Consider the following 13,433-nt stretch of genomic DNA (forward strand, 5'->3'; position numbering starts at 1 on the left):
ACTCATAGATAGTCGCAAGGTATCAAAGGAACCCTCTTCAGGATATAGGTATAACTCAGTGACCTTGGACACTGTGTTAGAAGCTGCATGAACATATGCAATAGTTGAAAACAGAGATCAAAATCCTGGAACTTAGAACAGCTAACCGGAGGTGTGCAGGATCAGTCAAACAAGGTGTAACACAGAACCCTCTCCCTGAAGCCACAATCCCACCATATATCAAGGCCGACCTCTTTCGCTGCGTCTTCATACTTCATAGTCGATAACACGTCCAACCGTACCTCAAACAATATAATACCCTAACTAAGCCACCCCTACTCCCACCAACCCAAAGCCAGACATCAATCACCAACCCCCCTTCTAACATCATCCAAAACCCCCCAAGCCCACCTATCCCTCCCCCTCATCCCCCCACTCCCAACTCCCAACCCAAACGCCCTCGAATTCGCATGTCTCTCCGAAAAAACCGGCCCCCGCCACCCCCTCTCCCTACAAATCGCAACAGCAGCCTCCAACAAGCCCCTCCCAACCCCAACGCCGCGATACCCCAACCTTACAGTCCAAGCGCGAATAACACCAACCGTAGTCCCAGCCTCAAGAACACCCATCTTCGTTCTCTCGGGGATAGATACATGCTCATCCAGTTCAGAAAGGGTGTCAACAGCCCTTAGAACCAGCGTGCCTATGATCTTGTCCCCGAATTTGGATATGAGAATTAGATCCCTGTCTCTGGCACTAGTTTCTGGGTCTTTGGAAGTGCGATATTGGTGGTGGCTGGGTGGTGGGTTTGAATTAGACTGGTGGTTGTTGCTGTATAGCCATCTCCATGTTCCAATGCGTTCTGCTTCGTCGAGGTAGCCTCTTGTGGTGTACCGTGTGAATAGGAGGATGGTGGCTATGCTGCCTGTGCTTGTTGTTAGGAGGAGGGGCCAGTCCGGGGGTGTTTGGTAGAGGTGTTGTGAGAGGAGGAGGATTGTGAGGGTGAGTAAGGTTAGGGTTAGGGGGTGGAAGAGGATGGCGCGGGATGCGGTTTGCCGTTGTTGGGCGATGCTGTCGGAGATCAGGTGGAGGGAGGTAATTTCTTCGGGGATTGTGTGGGCGAGGGTTGTTGTTAGGTGGGGGAGGTTTTGGTTTGGATTGTTGGATGGAGGCATTGTGGTGGGCGAGGGTTGTTGGTGTTTGTATACGAAGGTAGTGAAGGTATACGGAAGTCGAGGTAGGTGGTGGCCTTAGGATAGTCACTGATGAGAGCATAGTTACGCCATGCACAGTTTCCATATTTGTGACTTACTTATGCCGTCTGAATAATATTTATGAACTAGGTGGAACGTTGATTATTTACATATTGGGGCTGATTGTCGCCAACAGGTTGGTTAACAATATAGTATCAGTTGATGTTGACTAGAACATAGTACACTAACTAATTTAACGACATAACTAAACGCTAATAACGAGATACAAGTCTGCCAATTTTCCATTGCTCACTCCGCTTGTCTCTCTGCCTCACTGGTGGTATTCTCATTCTTCGGTTGGGCAGGCCTGGCCTCCACCTGGCTTCGAGACTCCCCAGTAGACTCAGACGATGTTTCAAGTTCCTCTCCGGACATCAGCTCCAGTGTCTTGCGTTTTGTCTCAGGAATTAACAGGGACGTGAAACACCCGCATAGCATGAACAAAGCGAATATCTGCATGACGTGATTCAACCAGGGAGTATCCGATGAATCCTTGCCCTCCTTGGCTCCTTTATGCGCCAGAGGTCCAAAAACACACTGTGCGATGATTGCTCCAACCTTCCCCGATGCTGCGCTGATCCCATGCGAAGTAGAACGGTACCGCGTGGGGAAGCATTCTCCAGGAACAATAAATGTCGTTGCATTAGGTCCAAAATTGAAGAAGAATTGCGCGATGATATATAACCCAAGCAAACCGTTGTTCGACCGTTTGAGAGGTTCATACGCAAAGCCGATGACAATAAACACAATAGTCAGAACAACAAATCCCATCAGTTGAATCGGCTTGCGGCCTAGATAGTCCACGGTCGCAACACTGACCCAGTATCCAGGGATCGCACCAGCGCAGATTAGAATCAAATTTCCCACTGCATTGCGGTAAAAGTATTCGTAAATATTCTTACCACCGTTCCAGCCGATGGCCGTGAGAATTATCGAGTTGTTGAGACCGAGACCGTAGAAAGCTGCAACCCTTAGCCATTTTACTCTTTAAAGGAGACCAATATACACACCAACGTCAAGGAAGAACCATGAGCCCGCAGTACCCAGTAGAACCTTACCGTTCTTCCACTTGAGGAAATGGGACCAAAAGTCCGACCAGCCGGCTTTGGGGGTGACCAGAACCACAGCTTCATCCTGTAAAACAGCGATTCGCCTGACCTCATCCGGGTGACCTTCATGCTTTCCCTCAATATAGGCACGGACGTCAGCGCCCGCCTTTTCAATATCTCTAGCAACATCAAAGGTGTAGCACGGTGTCTCTGGGATAGTGAGTCGGTAGTAAAGAGCAAGACAAGCCGGAACAGCCCCAAATCCAATCACAACGCGCCACATCTTGTCAACGGCCAGTTGGCAGACCCCTGAACACTTCGCTACGGATGCTGCAGACTCCAAAGATCCTTTGAAGCCCACTGTCACGATTAAAGCAACAATAGCAGCGCCAAACTGTCCAAGCCCTTGCATTGCGAACACGGCACCCATCATCGCGCCTCGGTGCCTGGTCGTTGCGAACCTACAGCATTCTGCCATCAGTCGCCATACAGCCACTGATAGTAATGACTTACTCGGAAGTAATAATGGAGGACAGCGGGTAGTCACCACCAATACCAATCCCCATGAGTACGCGCCAGAAGACCAGGATACCGGTGATCGAGACAGCAGGAGAGTCCGACGCGAGAGCCTGGGCCAAGGTCGTTAAAATGATGATAATCAATTCAATTCCATACATCCGCTTGCGCCCCACAATATCCGCAAGCCATCCAAAGAAAAGTTGCCCGAGGACCGTACCCCCTGAGGTTGACACTTTTATGGCGGTGTCAGAGTGATACGGAATCTTTCCAGGACGTGAAATGGCATCTTGCCAGTACACAATGCCCAGCATACCTGAGCAAAGGTTGATGGCGAAGATGTCATAGGAATCTGTGAAGAACCCGACACCAGCCACAATGACCGCCCGAGCGTGCCGCCAGCCAAAGGGGGCGTTGTCGATCTGGGCAAGTGCAAGACGACGACGTTCGTTTGCATCCTGGGTATGAGCCAAATCAGCATTGTAGTTGGGAAAGGCGGAATTGCCACCAGAAGTTAAAGTAGTCATCTCGCGTGCACTGAAATGCTACGATTCGACTTTTCAAGTCGGGATATGAGAGATGACAGGCGCCGGGGGAGGTATGCGAGAAAAGTATAGTATATATAGCTCGATATAAAAACGAAACGCTATTAGTGATACAAGCAAGAGGCAATAACTTCACTGTAAACAGCCTCAATCTGCTTACACTCACCACCAATAGAACATGCACATGGCCTAATGAATGGCTATGAAAAGATTAGAGCAGGCACGAGGAGTTGCCCAAAAGGGAAGCAGTAACCCTAGGTTGCACGTTCGTGGCGTCTGGAGCTCCTGAACAATGCAATCAAGGTTTCTTTAAGACGTGAGGTCAATCCGTAATTGTCCAGTCATGCCACAGGCTCCATGATTGTATTTAGCCGTGAAAGAACTAGGTCGTTGCTTCGAACGGTGGTATGGGAGATAAGAGGGACCTTTATCAGCGGAAGCCAAAATAGACTATAAATACGGGATAAATGATACTAGCGATGACTTCATCCATTTGATCAATACAGAATTTGCGAATTGGAAGCCCTCACATGGATGAGGGTTTGAAGAAGTATGGATCGTATTCATGAGTGGCCTATGGAATGAGTCAAAGAGAAAACCTGGAACTCTCTTAAGAGTCTTATTTGATCAGCGTAGAACCACGGATGTTGCGCCGGTACCTAAGCAAAGGCGACCGACAAATACCACGCATAGGGCTGCGGCCCGCATAATGGGACACGGTGCTTTCTTTCTGTCAGGACATGTGCTTATACCAGAATTTTATAGGGCAATCAACAGAGCATGACTCACAGATCCTCAAATACCAGGGATGTGGCCTTCTCTGAGTCTTACATCATACGGCGTCCCAGAGCTGTCCCTTTACTATGTAGAAACGCCAGTGGCGGTTCTAGACCTGATCTCGCAAGGTTTTTCGATAACCCCACTAATCTGATTCACGGACCTTGGCTCCGAAACTCCTCGTATCCTAGGAAATACATCATGGTGAAACCAAAGAAACTGAATTATTGTGTTAGGAAAGGAAGTTCACATACGCTAAAGGCCTAAGGAAATATGATTTCCATCCCATTCAGCCCTAGTTCAGTGATCTACGCGTTCTGAATTTAACCTTCAACGTAAGGCTGCTCCTATCGCTGACGGTTACTACTAGTAGGCACAGAAGGTATATCTGACACTTGTTATGATGCATTCCGAATATAATTATTTATTCCTCGTGTCCCCTTCCTCAATAGTCAGGAAGTAACAAGCGACTCAATCCAGCCATAATTGAATTAGTCTGCTAACTGAACAAAGTGCAATGGAGACATTGGTATCATTAGTTTATACAGTTCTAATCTATACTTTTCCCTAGTCTATGGGGCTTAATCTATACTTCTAACAACAGAAACAGACAGGAACATAAAGGAACATAAAAGAACATAAAGGAAGAAGCAATGAGAATCACGAATGATCAGTCACAGATTACAGCCCGCGCTTCATCTTCCAGCGCATGATAAAGGAAGCAAACGGAAAGAAGGCAATAGATACGGCGATCCATGCAAAAAGGATGCCGAAATCGAGACCGATGCGGGAATGGGTCCCGAAGAGGATGGTACGTAACGCCTCGACAACTTCTTTATATTAGTGCTAGGAGTAAATATGCAGAGAACGGACAGACTTACTGCGATGCAATGGCCATGCGTAACCCCATCGGAAGAATCCTGGGGCTAGATCCAACGCATAGAAGCCGGTGGCAACGTTACTGATGACCCAGAAGATCAGGAATAGCGAGCTCCAGGGGAATCCTAAGACCATGGCCATATTCTCAAGAGGAAATCCGAGAGCACTCATGCCTACCCAGTTCAACATCCAGAACACCACAAAGGATCCATGTCCATAGGCATTTGGATTGATAGCAGAAACCGTGTCTGGTGCTGGAGAGTTGGTGAATGGGATCTGGAAGGCCAACGACACGAACGAGTAGAAAAGGGACAGGAAGAAATACGCTGCGAGGTTGGAACACACACGCCAAAGCAGCCACTGGGGGATCCTCAGCGGAGGATGGTTGCCTTTGAGAAATTGTGCATGAATCGGCATCAGGAATGGGGTATTAAAGAAGGCGATGATAATCAGGTAAATCAACCCGATCGTCACAGATGGTGTTGCAGCGGCCGGGCCGAATGGCCTAAGATCCAGAGTGTTGAATCCAATCGCTGGGTTTATCGCCTGGGGAACATTCGATATGTTCAGCGACTCTTGTACAATGTTCTGTACCCAACGTGGTCCGAATTCTGCCAGAACGGTGTTTGCAAAAGCCGTCAATCCCGGTATGATATAACTCGAATATGTCGTTTCGTCGCGAGCAGTGATAACAACGAACTGCGCGGCTCCAGTGGGATCATACGAGGAATTTCCATTCTGGACAGCGTCATGAAGAAGGGTAGTTGCATTCGCATTGACGATGATGGCGGCGTACGCATGCTCATCGTACACACCCTGTCGCACAGCCCAAGGATCATAGTTAAACTCATCCGGAGACTTTATCGTATATCCCAATCGGCCAGTTACGGGGGCTTGGATTAGCTTCTCTGCGACGTCCATCACGGCAGGTCCGACGATTGGTTTCGTATCGAGATATGGATCGACCATACCATCAAAGTTGACGACCCAGATCGTTAGCGAGTGGAGATTCTGTTCGACGCGAAACTGGACGGCCCAGTATAGAGAAAGGATACACAGGATGAAGACGCAGAGCGTGAGAACTATAGGACGGTACGTTTAGTAAGTTTTCACACCATTGTCATTCAGAGCATATAAGTGTTTCCACTCACCTGTACGCCCCCATTGTACAAATATCTGACGTCGAGCCGACTTCAGCGCGGGGTCAAAAAAGGAGACAGCAGTCGGTGGCACGTCGGCCTTGTCGCTGCCTTCGCCAATCTCCGTCTTTTCGCTCATCTCTGAAGGAGTTGTCGTTCAGGACTTTTCAGGGGATGGAGGAATAGCCAAAAGGACTCGGGGCTTTGACAGCAGCACGTATGGCGAAATACCGTAGTATTTATTAGCCAAGTCATTGCCAATCACGTCAACCGCCTGATGTAAAAAAAAAAGAAAAGAAAAGAAAAGAAAACTCGGGGTTTGAGACAATGGACATTCGGGATATTTTCTGAATCGGGCATATCCAGACTTGCAGCGAGCTAGATTCCGAGACCCTGATTGGATCGGACATTCGCCATGTTCTCAAGGCCGAACAAGTCACGTGAGATCTGTCGGGTGGCCAGCACGTGTCGATCTTATCTGATAGCAAATCGGAAGGCCTCCTGAGCAACGTCTTATCGAAACATCCCGTCGGATTTCTAACATCCAACGGATTTTGCGTACCGCGAGATAAACTCCGGTTAAGCTCCGTCTACTAGGACCAGCAATATATATCCCTCCATTGTCATGCCCTTGGTTCACTACTTTCTCAGTGATGAAAATCACGCCACTCAGCAGCGTTTCCTGCTGTTACGGAACTCTCAATTATATATTTGTCACTTCACATACAGATTGAATCCTCAGAGCTAAGTTAACCTTTGCTGCTGTCATAAAGCGTACCACTTCGGCTTACTGCATTACCTACACGATTGATCTATCTCGGATTTAGTCAAGGCCGAGGACTGTTCTCGTCCGAATGTCCGGAAATTCACGCCGAAATTCTTGGCCCCAACCTCGGGTATTCAAACAAGGTTGTATTTGTCAGACAAGAATATAAGAATAGGAAGGGAGAATGGCATCATTAAGCTTATGTAATACTTCTCCATAAGTAAACGTAACCTACACAGACATCAGGAAGGCTCCTTCTTATCATACTATGCTAGCAGTATGCCTATGCATTGATCATAAAAGCCTTAGCTCCCTTCACACAGCAAGCAACGCAATCCTTGTGAGCTACTTTTGCAGTCCAAACCCATGTCTAAGCCATCGCCAGTGCAAGCATCATAACCGCACCGCCAGCGACGCACTGAGCAGCGCCAGTAGCCAATGGAATACCCGCGTTGTCACTAGTGACAGCGGTAGAAGTGGGAGGAGATGAAGGTCCCACCGTAGAACTACCTGTATCGGAGGCGGTGGTCTTCGAGGCAACAGACCTTGTATCAGAGGCCGCTGCACTGGTAGAAGAAGATTCAGTGGCAGTGATGGCGACAGTGATATAGGGGATGGAGGAACTAGTCTCGAAATTCTGAACCCCGGTATCTGAGACGAAGGTACTAGTGGCTTTGCACGATGCGTACGTGGTGCTGTCGAAAGAGCAGCCCGCCGAGATGGTGCTACGTCTGTTAGTTTCTTCATATCTTTTCTCTGTGGTTCTTGGGCCACACTCTCTAAAGTTCTTGATACTTACAAGCCTGGAGTGGTGTAGGCAAACTCAAAGGTGGTGCTGCCCGCTGTGATGGTGTAACCACCATCTGGAACCCAGCACTGGTCATCATCTTCATCATCAAACCCCGCTGTAGATCGGGTAGCTGCACCAGTGGTAGCAGTGGGGGTTGCAGTTTCAGGACAGTTAAATGCCAAGGTAGTAAGGGGCCCACCAGTCTGGTTGTGGTGATTAGAAGTGTACTTCCTGCGTTGAATAGGGGTACCTACAGTGCCAATGAGTTTGGCATCGCCAGAAAACAACCCTTCCGGGTACAGGAAAGACGCAACATCGCTAGCGGCCGCGGCTGTAACGGTGACCAAGGAGGCCAAAGAGCGGGTGGATTGGAAACGCATATTGGTGCTCTAGCGTGTGACGGTCAAATAGGCCACAGATAAAAGATTATATCTATCAGGGGCTAAAGTAGAAACGGCACAGCTGGCGAGTTGTCCACAGGCGTTAGCGACGATGAAGATGCGTGGACGATATATCAATTGACGGCGAAAGGGACACGGCACTCCTTTGAGGGGTTGCAAAAGTGCAGTGATGTGACGCTACGAAGCATCGATAAGGCTGAGGCTCCGAAGTCTACCGTCATGGCTAGCTGCGGAGTAGAGTTGGTCGACTAATAACTGACTAACGCGACTAGACTAGCAAACCCCTCCATTTAATATCGAACAGCGTATGCGGGTGGGGGCCAAACGTTGGACCTCTGTACACCGTTGATAGTAGAGTGGCCTTGATGCGTTCATCAGGTTCAACATTCACCTATTCCTGACCAGGTATTAGGTTTAAAGAGAAATAACTGTGTTGTGACAATTCATCAGGACGCCTAAGACCCACCACAGAGGTTATACCCCTATTATATGTATGTTAGAGGCTTCAAGTGAGATCAGTGCCATTCAAACGCAAACCTGATTCATTACTTTGAAGAGGAGTCACCCAGTAAATACAGATAGCTCCTGGGTTAGCAAGGTCCGATGCTACCACTTTCATTCAGAAAAAAAGATACTCCCCTCCAACACCAAGTGTACCTCTCACATGGTGTCTAGCTAGAGTAGTATGGTCACCACTCAGGACCACCGCGCACCAGGCAGTCAGGATTACAGTGGCATCACCCGGAAAGGGGCCCACGAACCAGGCGTATTTGCATCTTCGAGCCCAAAAACAGGGGTACCGTCTTGGACGAGTATGGGATAGGGTCGTAATTGTAAAGGTAGAAGTTCATATTGTAGGTACTGTGCGTGGCTAGACGATCAGCGCCAGCGATGATACATGGAAAGCAGAGTATTTATGGGGCATAGTCACTGTTGAGCGGGTGGGAGAAATCCAGGATGTCTTTGAGACCGTGTCTAGCTAGAGACTGCTTGAGACAGGCTGGAATAAGAGAGAGACGCTTTGGAAGAAGTCGATTACGAATTTCTGGTCTGAAGAGGTCTTGATAGTTGCAACTGTTTTGAAATGTCATAGCGGGGATAGATTGCATTGAGCTTGGTGACAGCATGAGTTTATAGGATAAGGGATCATAGAGAGTGCGGATGGCGGAGAATGGTGCTCTGACGTCTAGGCCAGGAGAGAAATGGTACGGGATTCGTTGCACTTGGCCTAGAGAGAGATATCGGGGGTAGCCAGCGAGTGGGGGACTGCAATTCGAGTGGTAGTCATGGCGGTTACATAGGTGATAATAGGCTGAGTAGGTCTAGAGGTAATGAAAGTGGTCTTCGAGAACCTGCTATAATATCCGGATTTATATTTAGCCACTTCCCCGAAGTATACGAAATAGTATCAATTTATGTTAAATTTATATATGTAACAAATTATGGTGATTGGTACGTAACCCTCTTTTATAGTCTAACTAATGAAGAGATTATATTTTTTTTTAGTACACAGTACACGCTATCAGTGCCAAAAAAAAAGGTACAATAGTATATGCTGTCAAGTATGGTTGGTTATCTACTATTCTATTCACTTTTGTTTATCCCTGTATACACGAATATTATTCCAGAACATCAGAAGAGCATCTACAAGCTTCGAATTATTCACTTCAACCTCTGTAAGATTGCATGGGACCATAAATTTGGCGTACGGTAGTACTTTGATATCTAGGTTATATTTTGCAAGCTTTGGGAGCCGGGGCTATACGATTCGAAAAAGATAAGGGGCAAGGATGCCGCTGACGGAAAGAAGCGAAAATCCGTTGCCTCCTTTTCGGTCAACTTCGCTTTGAATCCAGGGAGATATACATTACAGAAATTTATTCATGTATACCTCCCGGTAAGGGGGATAGCAGCGCATCTTCTCAACCTCTTTGTCGCACTGAGCAAATGACTCGAGAGTGTTGTACCGAGCGATAATCAGCTATAAATATGGTTGACGATCCATTTTAGGAGAGCTGAAGAGATCTTCCCACTAACGTATGGAGGCATCACCTGGTGGCCTATCTTGTTCCTCGCCGTGACGAGAACCCACTAAGCATGCAGCTACCACCGAGAGATATGGCAATGGGTGGAGTGTTACTCGGGCTGAACAGAGTGGTGAAAGACCCACGGCAATAGGAGCCTACTTGGTCTAATTTAATTTTTGTGACTTGTCACTCCTAGTTGCCGAGTCGAACCGTTGGAGGGTATCCAAGCACCACGACTCGGCCGTTTCCTAGGCTGGGACTGGCCTCAAAAATACCCACTTTCCCTGGCCGCAAATCTCCTGCCAATTACGGACGGTTTGAACATGTCTGGATCCCAGCGCACGGTTGTGGATCCGCAATCTCGGATGGTAGCATCATCCGCCAACCATGAAGGACGGAAAGACATTGATCTCTGCAGTCTTGTCCTAGCGGCGGCATGATTTCAGCTCCGACATACCATCCACACATGTTCGAATGTCTGATTCATGGCCACTGGCACTAGCCGTATCTATCACGGTAACATTACCGAGTAGTATTGGCCAGCTGTTCTATCATATCTCTCAATCGATCGAGCCCTGGAAAAGGAAAGAAAAACAACAACAATACAACAAACGAAGAAATTTTGGCCGGGCGGCCGTACTAACTACGCTCGGGCTCCTCCAGACGTAGGGCCATTTCCGCGGAGATAGGATCGTATCAATTTATCACTAGGCCCTGTTTTAAGCAACATGTCTGTTGTAATAAGCATATCGGTAATACGGCAACCATATTTTGGAAATTCGCCCCTCGCGTGGTTGAGTGGGGCTAGATCTGTCGATTGCTCAGATGTGATGTGGATTCTGTCCGTCTCCGCTTCGTTCTTCTACAAAGAGAGATCATAAATAGGTGGTGCTCGGGTTTCTCGAAGATCCCAACAGCTTGGTTCTCCAATAATAGCTGAACAGGAAGTGATATCCGGGTGATTCAGTGATAGCACCTACTTTTCCCTACTCTATCCCGCTACTATGAGCATATCTTTGTTCTATTATTCTGCACTATGGTCATCCAACTACACCCCACCAATAGCTTTCGGGGAAAGGGGCCATAGTGCGTCCTCTGCGACGAACAGCCTTTTCCTGCCTCAGCGTTTGTACCTATATCCCACCTCGCGAACTGAGTTTGGCAAAGGTCATACTATGGGTAAGGATTCTTACCTACTGGATATCCGGATTCACCAATCACTTTATCGTTTACACTAAAGTATGTTAGTAGAACGGATAATTATCATCTATATGCCTCTTAGGACGTTTAGCCTGATTGAAATGGACTATCGTGGTTCTAGTGGCTTGAACGCTCCTGGAAAGCGATGGATCACCGGCAAGTTTCCATCTGCTAAGGTAGGGCATCATACGTCTTTGGGGTTTTACATTCTTTAGTATCTTTAAACATGTAACGAGACTTCATTCTTGTTGGTAAATACAGCCCCTTTTTCATGAGATCCAGTTGTTAAGAAACAATTGTGGACTTCAGTGGCATTTCACTCACCCAGGTAGAGATGGACTAAGTATGTTTGCCTGGCAGCCTATCCTCACCAATAGTTGGCGCCCCGGAACAACATGTGCAGGTCCTACATAATACCTATCACTAGTGAAATGGGAAATCAGACAAAATAAGTTCCCATTATTCCCCTCCCTCATGACTCCTTGCGCATCGAAGCTTAGATATGCTTCAGGCTGTATGCGTCTAGAATGGGGTACGTCTGTCAGCTTTCAGCTATTAATAAGTAGAGGCTGAGGCCATAGACCACCCGCATCTCAGCTCTGTTCTAATGCTCTAGAAACTCCTCCACGGGAAAGCAAATCGATGACATTGAAGACACACTTAGATTGAAAGAACAGGCTGGTCGTGCAAAGGAGACAATGGTTTGCTTGGCCCTGGCCCCCTCCCAGTTGGCGCATGAGTTAACCATACCACCATTTGAGCAGAAGTTCAAAACACCAACGCAGCAGACTCCCGATATCTCTTGTTCTTTGGATAAAGTACGTCAACTTTGCCTATTTGACAGTATCGTTACTGACCTAGAGTTATAGATAACAAAGCTGAGTCATCACATTGTGACCCTGACGGGGCAATCATTGTCATCCATACGCGACAGGCAAGATGGCAGTGGACTACCTGCGTCCGGTGTTATTGATGATATGATTTGCCTGCAACACATGCTCTCGGCAGAGCTTTCCCGATTATATGCCGCGCTGGACCGCGATGAGAAATAATCGACCAAATATACCGCTTTTAATTACTCTGCTGGAGATAGTGTTCCTAAATTTATCGGTTGAGTAAACAAGACACTGAGACTGAGGGCATTGCACCGTGCAGGCTTTTGAGAGTGGCACGACATGGGTGAACGTCAGAAACTTCAAAGCTATAACATCTAATAGCATTCATCTGAATCAGCACCGAACAGGGGATATGAAGATAAGATCATAAGCGCATGTATGAATGAGCAACCAGCTAGCTGTCTCCTTCCTGTTTGATCAGTAGCGCCGTATACCATTGATTAATGTTTCATCGGAGCCGAGAAGTGGGTTTCGTCACGAGGATTGTTTGGCAGGGGCTGGACCGAAATAGCCTTCCATCATGAGCATAAGCTTATGATCCTATTGAGTACACAAACTTTTGCCGACCCGAGAAAGTCCAGTGGAGTAAGGGACCGTTCGTCCAAGCTGACTTCTTTATGCGTGTCTAGTATGTGGAGGAGGTAAATCGCATGCAGACGTGGGCACAGGCCAAGATTGGATCTACGTCATGGCTTATGGCTTGGAGAAGGTTCAATAATAGTAATTCGTCAAATGCTAAGGGTCGAACTTCTGCAGTCCGAGCGTTTGTGTATGGTACGATTCTGGTGGTAGACCCACCTTCCTTCACAATACACTCATAGGAGATGAGCATTCCAGAAAAGAGCAGAAAAAGAAGAAGGAAAGAACAAAAAAGGAAAAAGAAGTTACAAAAGGGGGGGGACAAAGAGCTAAAGTGAGAACAATAGGTCTCAGTGCATCTCGGTGGACAGCAATGGGGGTTAATTTACTTCCTACGGGTCATATCGTGGCGGTGCTCAGGGATCTTCACCACCCGGTCACACGCCTGCCCCTGGTATTCCTGGATATAATCTCCGTATGACACTAACGACTCGGACTCTGACAAGAATTTCGCATCACTAATTTTATTGGCCGGCAACCGTTGCCGCCAATGGCCGCATGCATGTACTTCGTCGAGAATGATCTACACAGTTTCTTCTACTAGCTTAGGGCTCACGATAAGCTGCCACATGGCGGA

General features: G+C 47.6%; 5 protein-coding genes across 5 annotated transcripts; 1 reads left to right on the plus strand and 4 right to left on the minus strand.

Annotated features, from left to right (window-relative positions):
* Nucleotides 1–390: 390 nt before the first annotated feature.
* On the minus strand, nucleotides 391–1,154 carry BDV37DRAFT_284821 (uncharacterized protein; the record flags this gene model as incomplete). The annotated part of the gene is made up of 2 exons (XM_032087584.1): nucleotides 391–489; nucleotides 558–1,154. The coding sequence occupies 2 exons, from the start codon at nucleotides 1,152–1,154 to the stop codon at nucleotides 391–393; spliced, it is 696 nt and encodes a 231-aa protein (XP_031939659.1).
* Nucleotides 1,155–1,481: 327 nt separating this feature from the next.
* BDV37DRAFT_272960 (phosphate permease) lies at nucleotides 1,482–3,324 on the minus strand (the record flags this gene model as incomplete). Its single annotated transcript, XM_032084981.1, has 3 exons — nucleotides 1,482–2,194; nucleotides 2,243–2,742; nucleotides 2,795–3,324. 3 exons carry the CDS (start codon nucleotides 3,322–3,324, stop codon nucleotides 1,482–1,484), a joined length of 1,743 nt encoding a protein of 580 aa, XP_031939660.1.
* A 1,438-nt stretch (nucleotides 3,325–4,762) lies between these two features.
* BDV37DRAFT_252662 (SNG1 family protein) lies at nucleotides 4,763–6,355 on the minus strand. The gene is made up of 3 exons (XM_032082463.1): nucleotides 6,150–6,355; nucleotides 5,001–6,080; nucleotides 4,763–4,949 (listed from the first exon to the last, which is right to left on the minus strand). The coding sequence occupies exons 1-3, from the start codon at nucleotides 6,274–6,276 to the stop codon at nucleotides 4,801–4,803; spliced, it is 1,356 nt and encodes a 451-aa protein (XP_031939661.1). The 5' UTR covers nucleotides 6,277–6,355; the 3' UTR covers nucleotides 4,763–4,800.
* A 918-nt stretch (nucleotides 6,356–7,273) lies between these two features.
* BDV37DRAFT_284824 (uncharacterized protein) lies at nucleotides 7,274–8,073 on the minus strand (the record flags this gene model as incomplete). The annotated part of the gene is made up of 3 exons (XM_032087585.1): nucleotides 7,274–7,628; nucleotides 7,703–7,896; nucleotides 7,948–8,073. The coding sequence occupies 3 exons, from the start codon at nucleotides 8,071–8,073 to the stop codon at nucleotides 7,274–7,276; spliced, it is 675 nt and encodes a 224-aa protein (XP_031939662.1).
* A 3,946-nt stretch (nucleotides 8,074–12,019) lies between these two features.
* Nucleotides 12,020–12,373, plus strand: BDV37DRAFT_284825 (uncharacterized protein; the record flags this gene model as incomplete). Its single annotated transcript, XM_032087586.1, has 2 exons — nucleotides 12,020–12,139; nucleotides 12,191–12,373. 2 exons carry the CDS (start codon nucleotides 12,020–12,022, stop codon nucleotides 12,371–12,373), a joined length of 303 nt encoding a protein of 100 aa, XP_031939663.1.
* Between the last annotated feature and the right edge of the window lie 1,060 nt (nucleotides 12,374–13,433).

This window comes from Aspergillus pseudonomiae, assembly GCF_009193645.1.
Source record: "Aspergillus pseudonomiae strain CBS 119388 unplaced genomic scaffold BDV37scaffold_52, whole genome shotgun sequence".
NCBI lineage: Eukaryota > Fungi > Ascomycota > Eurotiomycetes > Eurotiales > Aspergillaceae > Aspergillus > Aspergillus pseudonomiae.

What these genes read in the sequence shown, in the direction of transcription:
- BDV37DRAFT_252662 (XM_032082463.1), bottom strand. Translation starts at nt 6,276, where the DNA reads ATGAGCGAAAAGACGGAGATTGGCGAAGGCAGCGACAAGGCCGACGTG. An exon ending in TGTACAATGGGGGCGTACAG is followed by an intron (nt 6,081 to 6,149) that starts GTGAGTGGAAAC and finishes ACCGTCCTATAG; the next exon opens with TTCTCACGCTCTGCGTCTTC. An exon ending in CGCATGGCCATTGCATCGCA is followed by an intron (nt 4,950 to 5,000) that starts GTAAGTCTGTCC and finishes AATATAAAGAAG; the next exon opens with TTGTCGAGGCGTTACGTACC.